This window comes from Fistularia commersonii, chromosome 18 (genome assembly GCF_037954325.1).
Source record: "Fistularia commersonii isolate RoL2024-O1a breed Wild chromosome 18, RoL_Fcom_v1.0, whole genome shotgun sequence".
Taxonomy (NCBI): Eukaryota; Metazoa; Chordata; class Actinopteri; order Syngnathiformes; family Fistulariidae; genus Fistularia; species Fistularia commersonii.
Window position 1 is genome coordinate 15,624,697 of NC_141301.1, and position 16,674 is coordinate 15,641,370.

Here is a 16,674-nt window from a genome sequence, read left to right on the forward strand (position 1 = left end):
CTCTGGTGTCACGGCGGGATTCTCGGGTTGAAAAATGGGGAAAATCATTTTAATAAGACGCTCAAATAATAGATTAGAAGATTAGATTAGATTCAGGCCACTCTGAGCACCTTTCAAATCAACCAATATTGGTATATTATCTTTACTGGTGTTGTTATTTTAATTGTTTTCTTTATTATTATTTTTTTTGTCGGTTATCATATTTGTTTGCTAAACAATCCTTGGGTCAAAGACGGAAAACTGAAGAATAATTGAATACTTCGAGGGAATAATTTTCACGCATCGATTATTTAGAAGGGATTTTTTTCCAACCGCAAATGCGACCGACTTCTCGTCCGTCATTTGAAACGGTCTGTCGTCGCCGCGCGATCGCAAAAGGTAAACTGAGGTTAAGCGGCGTTGCAGAGCTTCGGTTGGAAAACGCAGCCGCGTAAAAGATTTTCACATGAAACCCGGGGAAGTCTGGGCGATGGAGGTCGGCGGCGTCCACCAAAACTGCCACGCAGCCTTAATGGCAGCTTGTAATTGCTCCATCACCCATACTAATGTGCACTCCCCGCCCCTTCTCCAGACAAAACATTGTATTTCCCTTTTTTTTTCCCCCCTCATTGTGAACTTGATTGTTTGTGCCGAAGCAACACGGCCAATAGACCGAGATAGACTCGAGGCTCTCAGATCCCGGGAACACAGAGAACAATGTCATATTCATAAGCAGAGACATCAGCTTTCCCCCTCATTAAAACAGCAGAGTTATGAATGGAGGCTTCTGTCCCGGCCATCATAAAAGGCCCTGTCATCGTCTGTTTCTCCTAATTGACTGTTTTCTACATTTCAACACCGACAGACACGTTTCCGATCGCCCTCGGTTTGTCATTCAGCTCGACGCCGCCGCACAAATCCCTCTCCAAAGCGGAGTCCCGAGGTTTTTTTTTTTTTTTTTTTTCTTTTTCATATTTATTACAGGACTCAAAGTGATGTGATGTCCAATGCAGCGCTTCCCTGACCTTGACCAAACAGCCGGGTACAGTAGGAGACGAACCCCCCCCCTTCTTCCTCCCCCCCTTTGCCAGGCCTGAAAACGCACAAAAGAGCGGAAAAAGAAATTCTCATCACGCGGACCTTCGTAATCGCCTTCCCTCGGCGTAAACGACGCCGACCCGCCTCCGCCTCCCGCACCAGGGGACAAACAACCCGGCGATATCCCGGTTATTCGTCTTGAACTCGGGGAACCGCTCGCCGTGCACGCCGGCGGTCGCGCGGCAGCCATCTGAGCGGAGAAGCGCCGCCCAGAGGTGTCGATGTAACAATCCACTTCCTTTGTCACCTCTTCTACCGGCGCCTTCCATCGGCGAGCGCGTCCCTTGAAGTGGCGAAATTAGCTGCCACGGCGCAAAGTAGCGGCATGCATTATCTTGCAATCAGAGCGGGGGGCTTATTAAGCCGTTTAATGCAAATTTAATGAGCAATAAATTCAACGTCTTTAAATAGAAGACTATATTATTGTTACAAATGATGTGCGGCGGTGATCTCAACGTGCAGCCGATGGGATCCTTCACACACGGCTACATATCAAAGGGCCATTAAGCGAAGTGTTTTTGCCCGGCGCTGCAAAGGAGGACGCACATCTGCACGGACATGCGGTACCGTTCTGACGCCATTACGCTCACGGGTTTCATTTCCAGATATTTGGCCATTGTTTGGATCTGAAGGAGAACAACGGCGAGAACAGAACCTCCAAATCCACTCTTTGGTCGTGGATATTGTCTGGTTTGTTCGCTTTTCGGAGACAGAAGTTTGAATTTGTTTGAGTTGACCGGCTTCCTGGTCCCGTGAGCGGCGATGCTCCTCACCTATAAAAGAGCCGGTAGCGTCGCAGCGTCGTATCTACCAGGCTCGGTGAAGTCGAGGTCGTCTCTCTCGTCGCCGATGTCTGAAATCAGACTGCTGGCGAGACGCCTTTTCTTCCCGTGCACTAATTCTGGAGAACATCTGCCTCCGGGCACCAGGCAAAGCCCATCTGTCAGGTCTTCAACGACCCACTTGTTAGCCCACAGGTGGTGCAGCGGCTCGCGCTTCCACCTCACGGCGAGAAGGTCCCAGTTGGATTCCCACAGGAGGTCTTCCTGGGTGGAGTCTCCATGTTCTGCGTGGGGTTCCTCAGGGTTCTCCGGGTTCCTCCCGCAGTCCGAAGAAGCGGGAATGAACGGACGAATGTGTGAAACTTCTCATTCGCACAAATAAATCTATCATCGTTACTTCCGGGGAGCCATGTTTGCACCACCTTCTTCCTCGGATGCCACACCGCTCGACGTGTGTGTGTGTGTGTGTGTGTGTGTGTGTGTGTGTGTTCATAGTCTGAATAAGCTGCAGCTGCAGCTAAAATCACTCGGCTCAGAGAGGAAAGACAACTCTGACTGAGACGAAAAACAGAAAATGTGTGTGTATGTAAATATATATATAAAGTTATATAAGACGTCCTTATTCCCAGCTCATTTGGTGTGCAGGTTGAATTTTCTGCACGTCGGCACCGATTTAAACCCTGAAACTGAATTGTGACGTCGCGTTTGCTGCGTCGCGTGTTTGTAAACTCTGCTTTAACCATCAAAGCAGATTAAAAATACATGTTTGGCGTTTGGTAGGTTCTTCTAATACGGCAGGGGAACTCGTGACAAAACGCAGAGCTTTGACTTCAGCTGGAGTCCTTTTTAACGGGTGGTATTGGATCGTTACGGGGCTGAGGATTCACCTCTAAACGTCGACCTCGTCACGACTTAAACACTTAACGCCACGGAGATCTTCATCCTCCCTCACGCTCGGAGGGAGATCAAAACAAAGCACCTCCATCTCCAGGAGCGGCAGCGCCGGAGGGCAGAGCGGAAGCCCGACGACAGATTTCAGAGGCATCTGTTCCGAGCGCGACGTCCTCCGTCGCTCGCCGGCGTCGTCAAGCGCAAACCGCCGGTCGAAAGCTGCAGAGCGGCCGCACGCTTCCTGTCCCCCGGGTGGCTCGCCGCCTCGCATCCACGCGTCTCTCCGTGGCTCGGGCCCGAGGAGGGGGGTTCGAACCGGCAGCCGGGACACGAAACGTTTGACCGCGGCGCACCGAGCCGGGACGGGTCCGGCCTCAGCAGCTCCACGGGGAGAATCCTGCTCCATGACGGCCAGGGGGGCGTCTCTGTGCCTTTTCTACCGCCGCCCCAGCTGGACTCGTACGGCCAGCTGAGAAGGTCAAACGCCTGAGATCGGCTCCGTACGAATCCGAGAGGAAACGGGGAGGTCAACGAGTGCAGGTCCCACCTGGACGTCCTGCAACCCCGAGTGGTCGTTCCTCACGACGGCACCTCGGAGATGTTTCCACCAGTAGAAGATGTCACCGAGGGCGGTGAGGAACCCAACAGAGCAAGCAGACCGGCTGAACCCAGATGGGAGAAGCCACTTTAATAGGAACCCATCTCAGCAGAACCTGTTGATGTAAGCTGCGGGGGGGGGGGGGGGGGGGGGGGGGGCGGCGCACACCAAACACGCGTGTAACTCCGTGGGTGCCAGCCGAAGCCCACGGGAGACGTGTCCGCCGCACAACCCGGACCCGCGGTGTCCGGCGGGGGAGGGGACGCACGGCCTGACCGGAGCTGCAATGCGTGTTTTCGCCGAAAAGCGCGCCTGAAACGCGGAAGACGGGGGTTCGGTTCCGGGCTGGAACCGAGGAGCTGCCGCGGGGGGAACCGACCGGCCGCCCGCCGGACCCCCGCTCCCCCGCCGCCTCTCCCCCGGGGCTCCTCCCGCCGCCGAGCTCACTTTCCTCCCCGGCTCTCCTGCGGCAGAGCGCCGGCGCTGCGGATCGCGGAGCTCCGGGAGGCGCCGGGACGCGTCTCCGCTGGTGCCCGGGCTGGGGGCGCCTGCGCCGGGCAGGAGAGGTGGAGGACCGTCCCTCCTCCGGCCGGACACCCGGAGCGCGTCCGGCGCGCAAAAACGCGTCGCAACTCCCCGGCCCCCTCCTCCTCCTCCCCCCCAACCGTTCCCTCTTCCCCCCTCGCCGTGGACGCGCTTCGGCGTCACGGCCACGCACGCACATGCACACGCAAGAAAAACTTACCTTTGAGAAGAAACGCCGCGGAAATCAGGACGAGAGAAAGAGAGACGGCGAGAGATCCGCTGCCCGTGTTCGCCATGTTGGACACCTGCGTGAGACTGGCGGCGCTAAATCACCTAGAGACGGCCATGGGATGGAGAGGAGGGAGGGGAGGAAAGGGGGAGGAAGAGGGGAGGAGAGGGGGAGGAGGAGAAGAGGGGAGGGGAGGAGGGCAGGAGGGGAGGGTCCAAGCGGGGCGTCCGCTCCCACATTGGCCCGCGTTACGCAGACACGCCGTCCAGGAGCCGCTATGAATTATTACTGTAAACCAATATCCCGCCGGCGCCCGGAGGACCCACCGCCACGCAAACACCCCGAGACCCCGTCATTGCATCGGTGTGTGCGTCCTAACACACACACACACACACACACATACCACGGTGGACCTGGCAGCCCCCCTGGTGCAGCGGGACCCCCCCCCCCCCCCCCCCTCACGCCATCCAGTTTTGCAGCACAAAATGAAAAACAAACTGATCAAAACCACAGCTTGACGACTTTTGATTGCAATTATGATCTAATTACATTTTATTTTGGGGGCACCTTTTGATCTCCAGGGTCAGCAAGTTAAAGATAAAAGGGTTTCCATCTGTCTGAATGGAGATCACAGAGGAGGCCCCTTTGAAGGTGTAGATACAAAGAAAGAAATGTGGATGATCGATACTTTATTGATTCCTAATTGGAGCGAGGAAGGGGGCGGAGCCTGTTCGTACCGTACCTTCAACTAGGACCAGGTCACTGATATGGGACTACAAAGACCATGTCCTTGTCCAGGAGGACACCTGGACTGGAGGCTTGGTCAGTTGAAGGAGAACCGAGATCTGACCTCGGAGAAGCCGTCAGAGCTCCTCAAGGTGGACGTGTGATTAGGAGGCTTCAGCGCTGGTCGTCTCCTAGACCTCCTGCCTGGCAGTTCCAATTCCAGCATCTGTCCACCAATATATTATCCCTCCTCCTTACATGGCCCAACCATCTCAGTCTGGCTTCTCTGACCTTCTCTCCAAAACATCTAACATGTGCTGTTCCTCTGATGGACTCCTTCCTGATCCTATCCGTCCCGGTCACTCCCGAAGAGAACTTCAACATCTTCATCTCTGTCTTGCTGTGACCGACCTTCATCTGTCTTCTTACCAGGTCATACCTCCACCTCTCGAGATTTTCCTTCACCCTTTCCCTGCTGTCACGACAGATCACAGAGTCCTCTGCAAACATCATGGTCCATTGAGAGATTCCTGTCTCACCTCATCTGTCAGCCTGTCCATCACCACTGCAAACAAGAAGGAGCTCAGAGCTGACCCCTGATGGAGTCCCACCTCCACCTTGAACCTCTCTGTTACACCTGCAGCACACCTCAACACGGTGTCACAGCGAGCATACATGTCCTGCACCAGTTTAACATCCACAAAGCACCAGAGTTCCTCTGTGCACTCTGTCATAGGCTTTCTCTAGGTCTACAAAGGCACAATGCAGCTCCCTCTGACCTTCTCTGAACCTCTCTGACCTTCTCTGAACCTCTCTGCCAGCTTTCTCAAAGCAAATACTGCATCTGCAGTACTCTGTCTAGACACAAAGCCATACTGCTTCTCACAAATGCTGCCTTCTGCTGTCTTGTTTCCACTCTAGTTTCCCCATAACTTCTTTGTTCGCCTCATCAACTTTGTCCGTCTATAGTTTCCACAATTCTACACATCTCTCATACACACTTTGTCTCCATTCTGCAGGCATCTTCTCACTCTCTAAGATCCTGTCCAATCATTTACCCAGATATTGTACCGCTGCCTCTCCTAGACACTTCCACACCTCCACAGGTAGATCATCAGGACCAACTGCTTTTCTTCTCTCCATCCTCTCCAATGCCCTCCTCACTCCACCTTTACCGATCTCTACACAATCATCACGTCTTCTATCCTTCCGTCTCTTTCATTTTCCTCATTCATCAGCTCATTCGAAGAGCTCTTTCCATCTTCCCATCACTCTTCTGGCATCTGTCGATACCTTTCCCTCTCTGCCGTTGATCGCCCGAAGCTGCTGGACATCCTTGTCAAAATCTTCTTCTCAAAGTAACTGGACTTGATTTTTGAAGACGTTTCCCCTTTCGTACCAGAGACTCAGCACTGAGTACTACTACACTGAGTACTACTACACCGAGTACTACAGAGAATACTGAAGTGAATACCATGACCTGTACTACAATGTAAACTGCAATGTAAACTACAATAAATATGAGCATGAATGCGTCAATGAAAACTACAATAAACACTTTGATGAAAACTGCTGTGAATACTGAAAGTAAAACTATGATGTATGTATGAAAAGTGCAATAAAAACTAAAGTGAATACAGTAAACCTTTGTTTTTCACGGGGGTTACGTTCCAAAAAGAACCCGTGATAGGCAAAATCCGTGAAGTAGAAACCTTTATTTTTTATTTTTACAATTATTATACAGTTAAATACTCTATTATACATTGAAAAGAAAGAACAAACCATTTTACAGGCTCAATCATTTGTTTCACAAATAAAAGTACTGGACTTTAGAAACTTTTTTTTCAACAAATAACTTCTGTACTGAACTGTCAAATGATAATTTTAATCATCAACGTGAACAGAAGGCTTCAAATTGCAGAGATTAGCTCCGCCCACCGCAACCCGAGTAATTGGATTAAACGGGAGACAATTAAAAATGATTATGAAAAAAATTGCGGACAGTTGCAACCCTTTTTGCATCCTTATTAAAACTTATCGCTGCTGTCGTCCTTATGTTATTTTCTTCCTTCTTTATGGAACGAACGGAAGATTCATTCATTCCGTAATGCCGACCTCCAGCCACATAGCTTTTAGCTTCCCTTAGCATGTCCAGAAGTTTACCTTTATCTGCCATAGATAGCATCTTCCGCTGCCTTTTGGGCCCTTTTGTCGCTCCAGAGCGTTTTGTCAACATTATGGGTTTTAGAGAAACTCGAAATCGCAAGAGAATTTGCACGTACGTCATGTAAATTTGGCAAGCTGTTTTACGTACGTGTACATATTAAACTGCAACGTTATTGACGCACAGGTAGAGAAGAAGCGGGGTGACTTTTTTAGCCAATCAGAATGCAGAACACAATGCATGATGCAAATCCGTGAAGTAGCGAAACCGTGAAAAGTAAACCGCGTTATAGCGAGGGATACAGTGACTACTACTATGAAAACTACAAAAAGTACTAAAAACTAGTACTAAAAACTAGAAAACTACAAGGATTATTACAATGAAAACTACTTTGGGACACTTCAAAAAATACTACAATGGAAACTACAGTGAATACTGCAGGGAGTAATACAATGGAAACATCAGTGAATACTGTAATGAAAACTACGACGAATACTAAGATGACAACTACCGTGAACGCTACATAGAAAACTAAAGTAACTACTGCATTGGAAACTGCAACTACTACAATGCATTGAAAACTACAATAAATACTACTTTGGAAACTCCACTGAATACTGCGATGAATACTGCAATGAATACTATGACGACTACTACAGTGAATGCTACAATGAATGCTACAATGAAAATAATGCCGAATACCGCCGTGAATACTAGGATGAAAACTACACTGAATGCAACTTTGGCGAGTACTATGACGATGACTACAAGGAGAAATACGATGTAAAGTACAAGGAGTACTACATGGAATACTGCATTGAAAGGGAGAACGGACGTGTGGGTCAGAATCGTCCGCAATGAGTCCGGACGTTCAAGAGTAATGATGGGCGTCCCAGAATACAGATTCCTGGTTGCGTTGTGTTGTTGTTGTTGTTGTTGTTGTTGTTGTTGTTGTTGTGAGGTCCACCTCAGGACACGCCGCCATTATCCTGCTCAGACTCCTGCATGCAGAGAGACGGGGTAAAAATATCCGTCTGCCGTCGACGTGCCGGGTTTATTCGTAATTAAAGCTGCTAAATATGTGCATTTATTAATACCCAATCGGTCACGTCTTCTAATAGCGATAATGGCAAGGCCTGCAGAACGTGTTCACCCGGAAACTAGCTTCCTCTCCTTGTTTGCGAGAAGAACCTCCCCGACCGTCGCGAATGTGGGAAATCGCAGAGGTGTTTTGTGATTTCGTTCAAGGCGCCGCTCCAGCTGTCGGTCCGTCTGCAGCGATAGCGCCCCCTATCCCCGGGGGTGGAACGTCGCGGGCGGCGTTCGCAGCCGTTGCTTCGTACGACCCGCGTACGAAGAAGCGGACTAATTACCGCACGTCGACCGATAAACCGGCTTCTCCCGTTTAGTCTCCGCTTATTGTCACCTGAAACACGCAAACATTTGAAATATCTCCCGGAAAAACGGCGCGGCTACGCGGGAGCCGCGCACGCCGACGACGACGAATCTCATTTCCCCCGTTTCATTGTGTCAAAACAGCACAAAGGCTGCTAATTGCACAATCTATTCTGCGAGGCTGCGGTGTCAGTCCTCATTCCATGGATGAGTAGATAGCATTTAGAACTTCGCTCTAATGCCGCAGCCGTCCCCATCGCTACAGATTGAATTCCACACATCAAATTTATTTCAGATGTTATTATCTGTGGCAGCTTGCCAGTTCTGCCTGCCACTCACACAATGTCTCCACAAGGTGCTTTCCTCCGGCCTCGCCGCTTTCCCACTCGCAACTTTTCCCACTCCAATTTCTTTTTTGGGGCCGAGTTGGATATTCGCAGGTGATTCGCCGCTTCCGTTCGCTCTGAGCGGCGTTTCTCCGTCCCGCTCACCAGAACAGATGGGGTTCCCGGGTCCGTCTGAGAAAGGAGGCCTCCCGTCGTCACCGGGTCGGATAAATAACGGATGGGGGGGGACGGATCGGATGACCCGGCCGCTTCGTCCCCGACGCAGATTCTCCGGGAGCTCAATCCCCGCGATCGAAAAGCTCGCAAACGGTGGAGTTTATCCCCGAAAGCGAGCCGGTCGCTCGCCGAGCACCGGTGGTGACATTTAATAGGACGTCCGTCAGCACTTTCACTTTCAATTAGCGGGGGTGCAGAGGAGGAGGGGGGAGGTAATAAAAGATTTTCACCCGGGCCTCTTTCTCACTTAATGTTTGATTAGGAATGCAGTGGTTTTAAATTAAGATTCCCTTTTTCCTCACAAAGAAATCAATCAAATTAACGGAAATTGAATTATTCGAGATGGTAATCTATCCGGCGTTCGCCGTGAAAATGTTGTTTTTTTTTTTTTTCCGCCCCTCCCCGTCGCAGGAATACTCCGGTCACGTCCCCGTAAGTGACCCCGCCGGGGCCGAGGAAGGCGGCGGCGCGCTGGAAGGAGCGGGGCGTCTCGGCCCGCCGTTAAGTGAAGAGGCGGATGTACGGAAATTCAATTTGAGGCGGGAGACAGGTGGAGTTCACGTGGGTGCCATCTGCGGCCATCTGCGGCCGCCACCGGCCCGCCGCGCCGCATCAGAACGCGTCCAAAAACGTGTGTTTTCGCCACGCTCTCGCTTCCACCGCGCTTCCGCTCCCGGGCCAAATCCGTATTTCCTTTAACCTATTTTCACGGCACCCCGGCAGCAAATTATTACAGGAAATTATATTCCAAATATAACACCCAGGGTCATCAATTCTTTATGCCTTTGAGAGGTTTAACAGCCGAGGCGATCGGTTAAACAAAACCCCAGCTGCCTCTCCGTTGCGCTCGCACACGTGCCGGAGAGAAACCCTCCCCTCCCCGCGGTAAACCACATTTCGACGTGTTTTTGGGGGGAAGAGCCGCCTCCCGGTGGCGGGTAGATGTCGGGAGAGGGCGGTCGTCGCTCGGAAGAAAACACCTCATGACGTACTATGACGTCCCGTGTGGAGACACAGATGTCTGCGTTAATCTGCTGGTTTTTGATCGACGTCATCGCGGTAATTTGAATAATGGATTGATGGCGGCGCAACAGGGCTTCTGAGACCTGAAATCGCCCAGACCTTTGAACGGTTGTGTATATCTACCCTGTTTTCGCACTATAAGGCGAAAATCGTCCGTGCGGCTTGTAATCCGGTGCTGTAAGTATGAGTTCTTGTTGCTCTTGCTGACCTCCAACCAGTTTCATGTGTCACACTGCGCTCAGACGTCTGGCACAATGTTTTAGAGCGACTTTGGTCAGCGACCATGGGTCAGATAATATGGGTCAGATAACTTATGATGTAGAGCTAGCATACAACGTTTATCCAACGCTAACGTCAGGTGTACGCTATCGCCGGCAACCATAACCAATCAGCACGTAGCACGCTTACCTCCGACATGTTTTGTTATAGCGCTACGTACTGTGCTTCAACGCAATATTACTGAGGACCCCCGAAAATGGCACCTGTATACGAAGCGTAATTCAAACTCAAGGCTATCAGTCGATGATGGGAAAAGAATTTAACATGAAAGAATCAATGGGACGGAGGTGGATGGGACGGAGGAAACAAAGCAAGATGGAGAAAGTTTTGCTTTATATCCTGTTTGTTTTATGTATAAAACTAGACCCGTTCATTGATATTCCTCCTTATGACGCGTCTCCCAAAATATTGTATAGAGGTGTGAGTGGTTGCACGTCTCTACATGCCGGCCCGTGATTGTGAATCCTTCCCTCCTGGATGGGCCGCATCAATAAATGAATATGAGCTCATCACGTCAGCCTGTTTAATTTCATGTTCGATCCCCGCGCGGTGACGGTAAAACTTTAAAAGCTTCATAAAATAAGTTAATAATTCTCCTCATTTTAGGAGGATGGAAACCTCCCCAAGTTCTCAGCATAAACATATTTTCCAGTCCCTTGAAAATCTTGGTTTTCATTGATTGTCAGAACCTTTGCTGAAATTATTTTCGTTAAAAGTTTGAAGAGTAGGGCCGCTGAATGAAAAAAAAAAGTTTTTTTTTCCCCTGCTCACGAAGGACGTTTTAAATTTGAATAATCCAATTCAACAAGTAGATTTTTAGAAAGTTTCCAGAGACACTCCATCTTTTTGACATCACGGTGTGTGTTTTTTCTTGAGATGTCACGAATTAACCCGCCCGATGAACCGTCGTCGGGTTCCGCCGCAAGATGTCCGTTCGCTCCATCGTCTGCTTCTTAAAATTCAAATTGCAGAAGCTTCATGAGGAAGACTTAGTCCTCGCTTTGCATTGAGGTTGCGGGAAATGTGCATCCAAATGCTGATTCCTCAGAATCAGAAAAAAATTGTATTTGTCCCCGACAGGCAATTGGGGAGAAATGGGGCAGCAGCATCAAATTTTGAACATCAAGAAATAAAATTGAAAAAATAAATTAATCAAATAAAAATAAAAGTAAAATAAAATAAAATTAAATTAAATTAAATTAAATTAAATTAAATTAAATTAAATTAAATTAAATTAAATTAAATTAAATTAAATTAAATTAAAAAAGCGAGTTATACTATCTCCAACTATTAATGGTGACTGAAATCATGGTAAACTGCAGTAAAAATAAATATCTATGATAATCTGCGGAAAAATCTGGCTAGCTCTTGGCGCCTGTGTTAAGATAGGAATAGATAGCTTGATGGTGGAGGTCGTCCTCCTCCATCTCCACTCCGTCCTAAAGGTCAGCACCACAGCGGAGGTCTTTATCTGAGGCCACCTTCCCTCCCCCCCACCCTCTGGCACGGAGAGTCATCACAAAAACGAACATGGCCGACGCAGACGGCAGACAACGGCGGACAACGGCTGAATGAACGAGCGCGTCACACAAACCCCCGCCAGATGATTAATCTCAGCAGAATACAAAGCATCCGGTCCGTAATGGAGTGGACTCCGCTCGCGCTCGACTCGGGAATCTTCACGCCGCCAAATACGGGGACTATGTCAAAAGCAGATGTCAGAGTCGGTCCTCCAGAACACCAGCCCTCATTAGAAGAGCATTGGGGTCCAATAGTCGGTCGTCCGATTCACTTTGCACGAGTCGTCGTACCTTTGGATTGTTTTAATCTTAATCTGCATCCTCAATTCACGAGCCCTTTGATTCACTTGGAGACAAAAGATGGAAACGGCTTCGATGAGAATAAGAGTAAGAATAAGAACAGCTTTATTTATCCCGAAGGAAATTGCTGTGGCAGAGTTACAAGAAAAATCTAACAATCATAAATGATAGTAGAAAAATTGTATAAACAGTAAAAAAATAAGAGTAAAAGGGAGAATAAGAAATACAGCTAAACTATAAAGTGTCTTAAGTAACAAGTGAAAGATAAGGAGTGCACAAGAGAATGTAAAAATATTGTACATGTAGCTTTTATATCGCACAGTTATGAACATATATACAGAATAATTATCACAGTTTAAATCATTATAATTTACAGTAAGTGGGTAAGTTTTTTTTTTTTTTTTTTTTTTTTTTTTATGTTTTCAGATTTTAAGATTTTATGAATAAGTCATAAAATGAATAAGTCACAGACTGGAGCTGATGATGTTTGCGCAGAGATGATTCAGGCGTGTTCCTGACTCCACGTCACCCCCCCCGTTTCCAACCGAAAAAACAAACAGCGAGTGGAGGCGCCGCGGCCGACATTTAGCCGGCAAAATTAAAAAGGATTTTGTAGGCAAACGTGGAACTCTGAAAGATACGTACCGTATATCCGGTATATAAGCTATCTATACGTGTCCGGGGCGGCTCTGCAGGAAAGGCTGAGACAATAGCGTGAACCCTATCACTCAGGCTCAGGCCATTAGCGTCAAACTCTCCATGACACTTTTTCCTGGGAGCCAAACACCCGCTGGCTTCCTGCTGCTGTTCAGGGCCGGCCGCCGGTAATTCCCCACATTAGCTCCTGAATACATCCATCCATTAAATGGCAATAATACACATGTACTCACTCTTTTGTAGGCCATCAAATCCAGCTCACTCCCTACGGCCGCGGCGCGCCGCAAAAAACATGGAGCGTCGTGATAAAAATACACCTTTCTCTGGGTTTTTAAGCAAAAGGGAAACCGATCCAGCAACACGGGATCACGGGATCCTCAAAATCACATCATTTTATTTTTCAGTCTGCTGTCTGGTTGTCTATTTTCACCCTTGCTGTCTTTTTTTTTATCATTCTGTTGTCAATTCTAATCCTGGACATTGTTGCTGTTGTTGCGCTCTGTCGATTTATATTCGTATTTATTTGACTCATAACTGTAACACTGCTGTGACAAAAGCAGGGTATAGGGTTAATTAAAGTTTATCTTATCTTATCTTATCTTATCTTATCTTATCTTATCTTATCTTATCTTATCTTTGGCTCTCTCATGATCTCTTGGTTTGAAAACCAAAATTAAAGAGAATTCATTTTGCATAAAGAAAATGTATTTTAGCGAAAATGCGCTCTTCTTCAGAAGCTTTCTCAAAATGTCTTTCCTTGGTGTGCGGATTTTTTTTTAAACGTTTGTTTAGTGGATACTTTTGATCCGACGCCCGTCCCTGAGGTGCGTCGTTTTCTTTTTTCTCTTCTCTCTCATGATTTGGCCACGTTCACAGAAATTTCCAAATAATCCCCACAGATGAGCCCGATCTGCTCTCGAACTTCAGCGGGTCCTGAAATACAAAAAAAAAAAAGAAAAGAAAACGTTCCTCCCAGGTGTGTGACTGCATTAGCGATGACGCGGCACGAACACAACCCCGGCGAGAATCAAACCTCAGAAAATCCAATAAAAATGCTTTAACCTTGACAGTGCATATAGCAATCACCCGTAATCCTGTTGGCCACACAAATTAGTTTACACGCCATGTTTTCACACATCAGAATCATTTCGTTTTTCAATTATTGAAGCCAAAGGGACCATATTGTGGCTCCGGAAAAACCAGTCGCTAATTTTCATAATCTGCAGCCGTTCTGAAAAAAAAAAAAACAGGCAGAGGTTAATATCTTCTCGCTAGATGTTTGGTTTTTTTTTTTTCCCCCGTCGACGGAGGGAATATAATTCTGTTTGGCTTTCCTGTAAATGAGCAAAGCGACACCGGGCTACGAGCCAAAAGGTTAAGCGGCGAGCCGTCGCCGTCCTCGCCGTCCTCGCCGGTTTCATCCGCGGTTCCGAGCTCTGACCTTTTGACCCCGGATTACAACCGCAGCTGTCGGGGGCTCTGGGAAAAAAAAAAAAAAAAAAAAAAAACACGCTCCCGTGACGTCTCGCCGCCGAAGAGAAAGATTCTGAGGAGGTGACCCTGAAATCCAAGGAGGCGGATTAGTGAGATCGGCATCGTCACTCTTTGAGTTTTAACTTCTCGATTTAATCAAACGCGGAGACGGCGAGCGTTGTAACGTTTCTCATTTGCATTTTAATGATAGTACCGTCGTAAAATGTGCGCAGTCGCGTCGGCGCCGAATTCGTGTTTGTCTTCGAGTCGCTTGTTTTTTTTTTTTTTTTAGTTTTTTTTTTATTAGAAATTCACATGTAATCTTATTTCTCCCCTCTTTAAAATCTTGTTTCTAAATCAGGCAAATTGTAAGGCGAGGAGACCACACGCTGGCAGATTGATTGCAATGAATCTGCACATGCACAGTCATGCACGCGTCTACATATGAATATTCAACGCTGGGTTTTTTTTTTTTTTTGCATAACAGGATCTGCATAATCTCTTTCTTCTGGTTGTTCTTCTCCAAAATTCAATCCCGATCACAGGCCGCGGATCTAAATCGGTCGCGGCTATAAATACCGCCACCAAATACACAAACTGCATCTGATGAATGTGATATTAATCCGCATGTCTTATTCTTCCGCGCGACACGTTCCGAACCGCGCCTTCTTGAAGGCCCGATCTTCTGCGTGGACGTCTGCTGATCCAGACATTACGGTTTCATCTCCCTCCTCCGCGTTTTGCGATTCTCCTTATTGAATTAATGAACGGGATGTGCGGCCCGAGCGTCTCCGTGGGAACAAACGCCGGCGTTGTGATCCGAAATTTCATTCCCTTTCAGCCCCTCCATCATAAAGGCTACATGAGGCCGGTGAAAACATTTGGAAGTTTATTTTAATTTTGTATTCAATGGCACTATGAAATATCGGAGGCGTTGCAGCGGGTATCCGTTCCTCCCGCAGCCTGAAAACACTTCGGAAGTCAAGCTTGATGTGAACGGTTGTACGTCTCGATATGAAATGAAACGAGAGGCTGAACGGGTAGAAATACCAGATGAACGAATGAAGGAAACGCAGGAGGAGTTGATTTTTGCCATTTTTGCTGTCAGTTGGAACTCGCATAGAGACCATGAAGACCCTGACTTGCTCTTGGGAGCCATCAACTTTCCAAAACAAAAAGAAAAGTATAACCGGCGAATGTAAGCAAAGTATTGGACTGTATTTTCATTGTATTTACGGGAGACGACGACGTCGGTCGAAGACGACATAAACCGAGGACTTCCTGTATCGTCTCTACCCAGTGTTAACAAACGAGTGCCGTTTCCAAATATTTACAGTTCCCGCTAATCCCGGTAAGCCCGGTAAGTCGATACATATACTGATTATTTATAGCGTGGGTTCCCAGGGTGTCCGCCCGGCTCCTCGCCGCCGAAGTCCACCGTTTGACCGTTTGACCACCGGGGCCGCTCTTGGGCTCGTCGATGCCAAAGGTTCTCTTGAGTTCAAGCAAAAAATGAGATGAAAATTCACCCCAGCAGCGATCGGTTTGGATTCATCCGGGAATTAAGAAAAACCAACCGGTTGTTTCTGTCCATTAAAGCTGACGAGCGGCGGATATCGGCGGCGGAGCTCTGCACGCCGCTGCGCTAGATTTGCACCAACCTTGAATAAGTAGCTGCTTAGGATACAATGTTTGTCCTTGTTCTTCAGAGTTTCACACTGACTCACTGACGGACAAGATATGAGCAACAATAAGGCGTGCAGAATGATGTATCTGCCCCCCTTCAAGGCTGCTTCTGCTGCCGCCGGCGAAAGTATAAAAATGCTGTCCGAGCTCACGGGGAGTCTGATTGATGGCAAATATTTTACGTTTAAATAACGTCCCGTGTTCTATGGAGGTTTTACGCACCGCCGACGCAACCGGCTTCGGGATCGGCTGCGGGACGCGTCTTTTGTTTAGCAGCGGCCCGCGGAATGGGAAATATTTGCATGGTGTTTAATTAGTGTGAAGACACGCGCGGCGGGTCAGGGATCTTAACAAGATGTGTAAAAAAAAAAAATGACCGCGGATGTCATCTTTGAAATTTCCGGGCCCCCGACCGGAGCGGTGGGTTTGCCGGCTCGTCCCGGCGGAAGAAGCTCGGAATAGAAAGCGTAGATCGTTGATCGGCTGCGCGCGCCGGCGATGGACTCGTCCAGACCTGCTGAGCAACTTCTGCATGGAATACGACTGGATTCATGAGGCTTTAGCATTTTCATGATCTGCATCGCCTTTGACGGGTCATCGGGGCCAATAAGTGTTCCATTAAAATGTATTTTATTTTAATTTGTTCATTTTTAAAATGTACTTTCAACTTTGAAGATTGTGCAGATCTTGTACCATCCAAAAAAACGTGTTAAAAAATTGCTGCCGCTCTTTCAGCAGCGCCGGTTAAAGGGTGACACGGGGAGGACGGTATTTTTGGTTTGCTGC

At 48.1% G+C, this 16,674-nt stretch overlaps 1 protein-coding gene across 3 annotated transcripts in view; it reads right to left on the reverse strand.

Annotated features, from left to right (window-relative positions):
• The window catches only part of cadm1b (cell adhesion molecule 1b), a 164,287-nt gene extending 160,058 nt beyond the window's left edge, over nucleotides 1–4,229 (reverse strand). For all 3 annotated transcript variants that reach the window (XR_015107438.1, XM_086164155.1, XM_086164153.1), the window contains exon 1: nucleotides 4,094–4,229. Coding sequence is in view for 2 of the 3 variants with exons in the window: in XM_086164155.1 (XP_086020281.1) it covers nucleotides 4,094–4,169 (76 nt within the window). In the remaining variant the exon portion in view is untranslated. The remainder of the gene's footprint in view (nucleotides 1–4,093) is intronic.
• Between the last annotated feature and the right edge of the window lie 12,445 nt (nucleotides 4,230–16,674).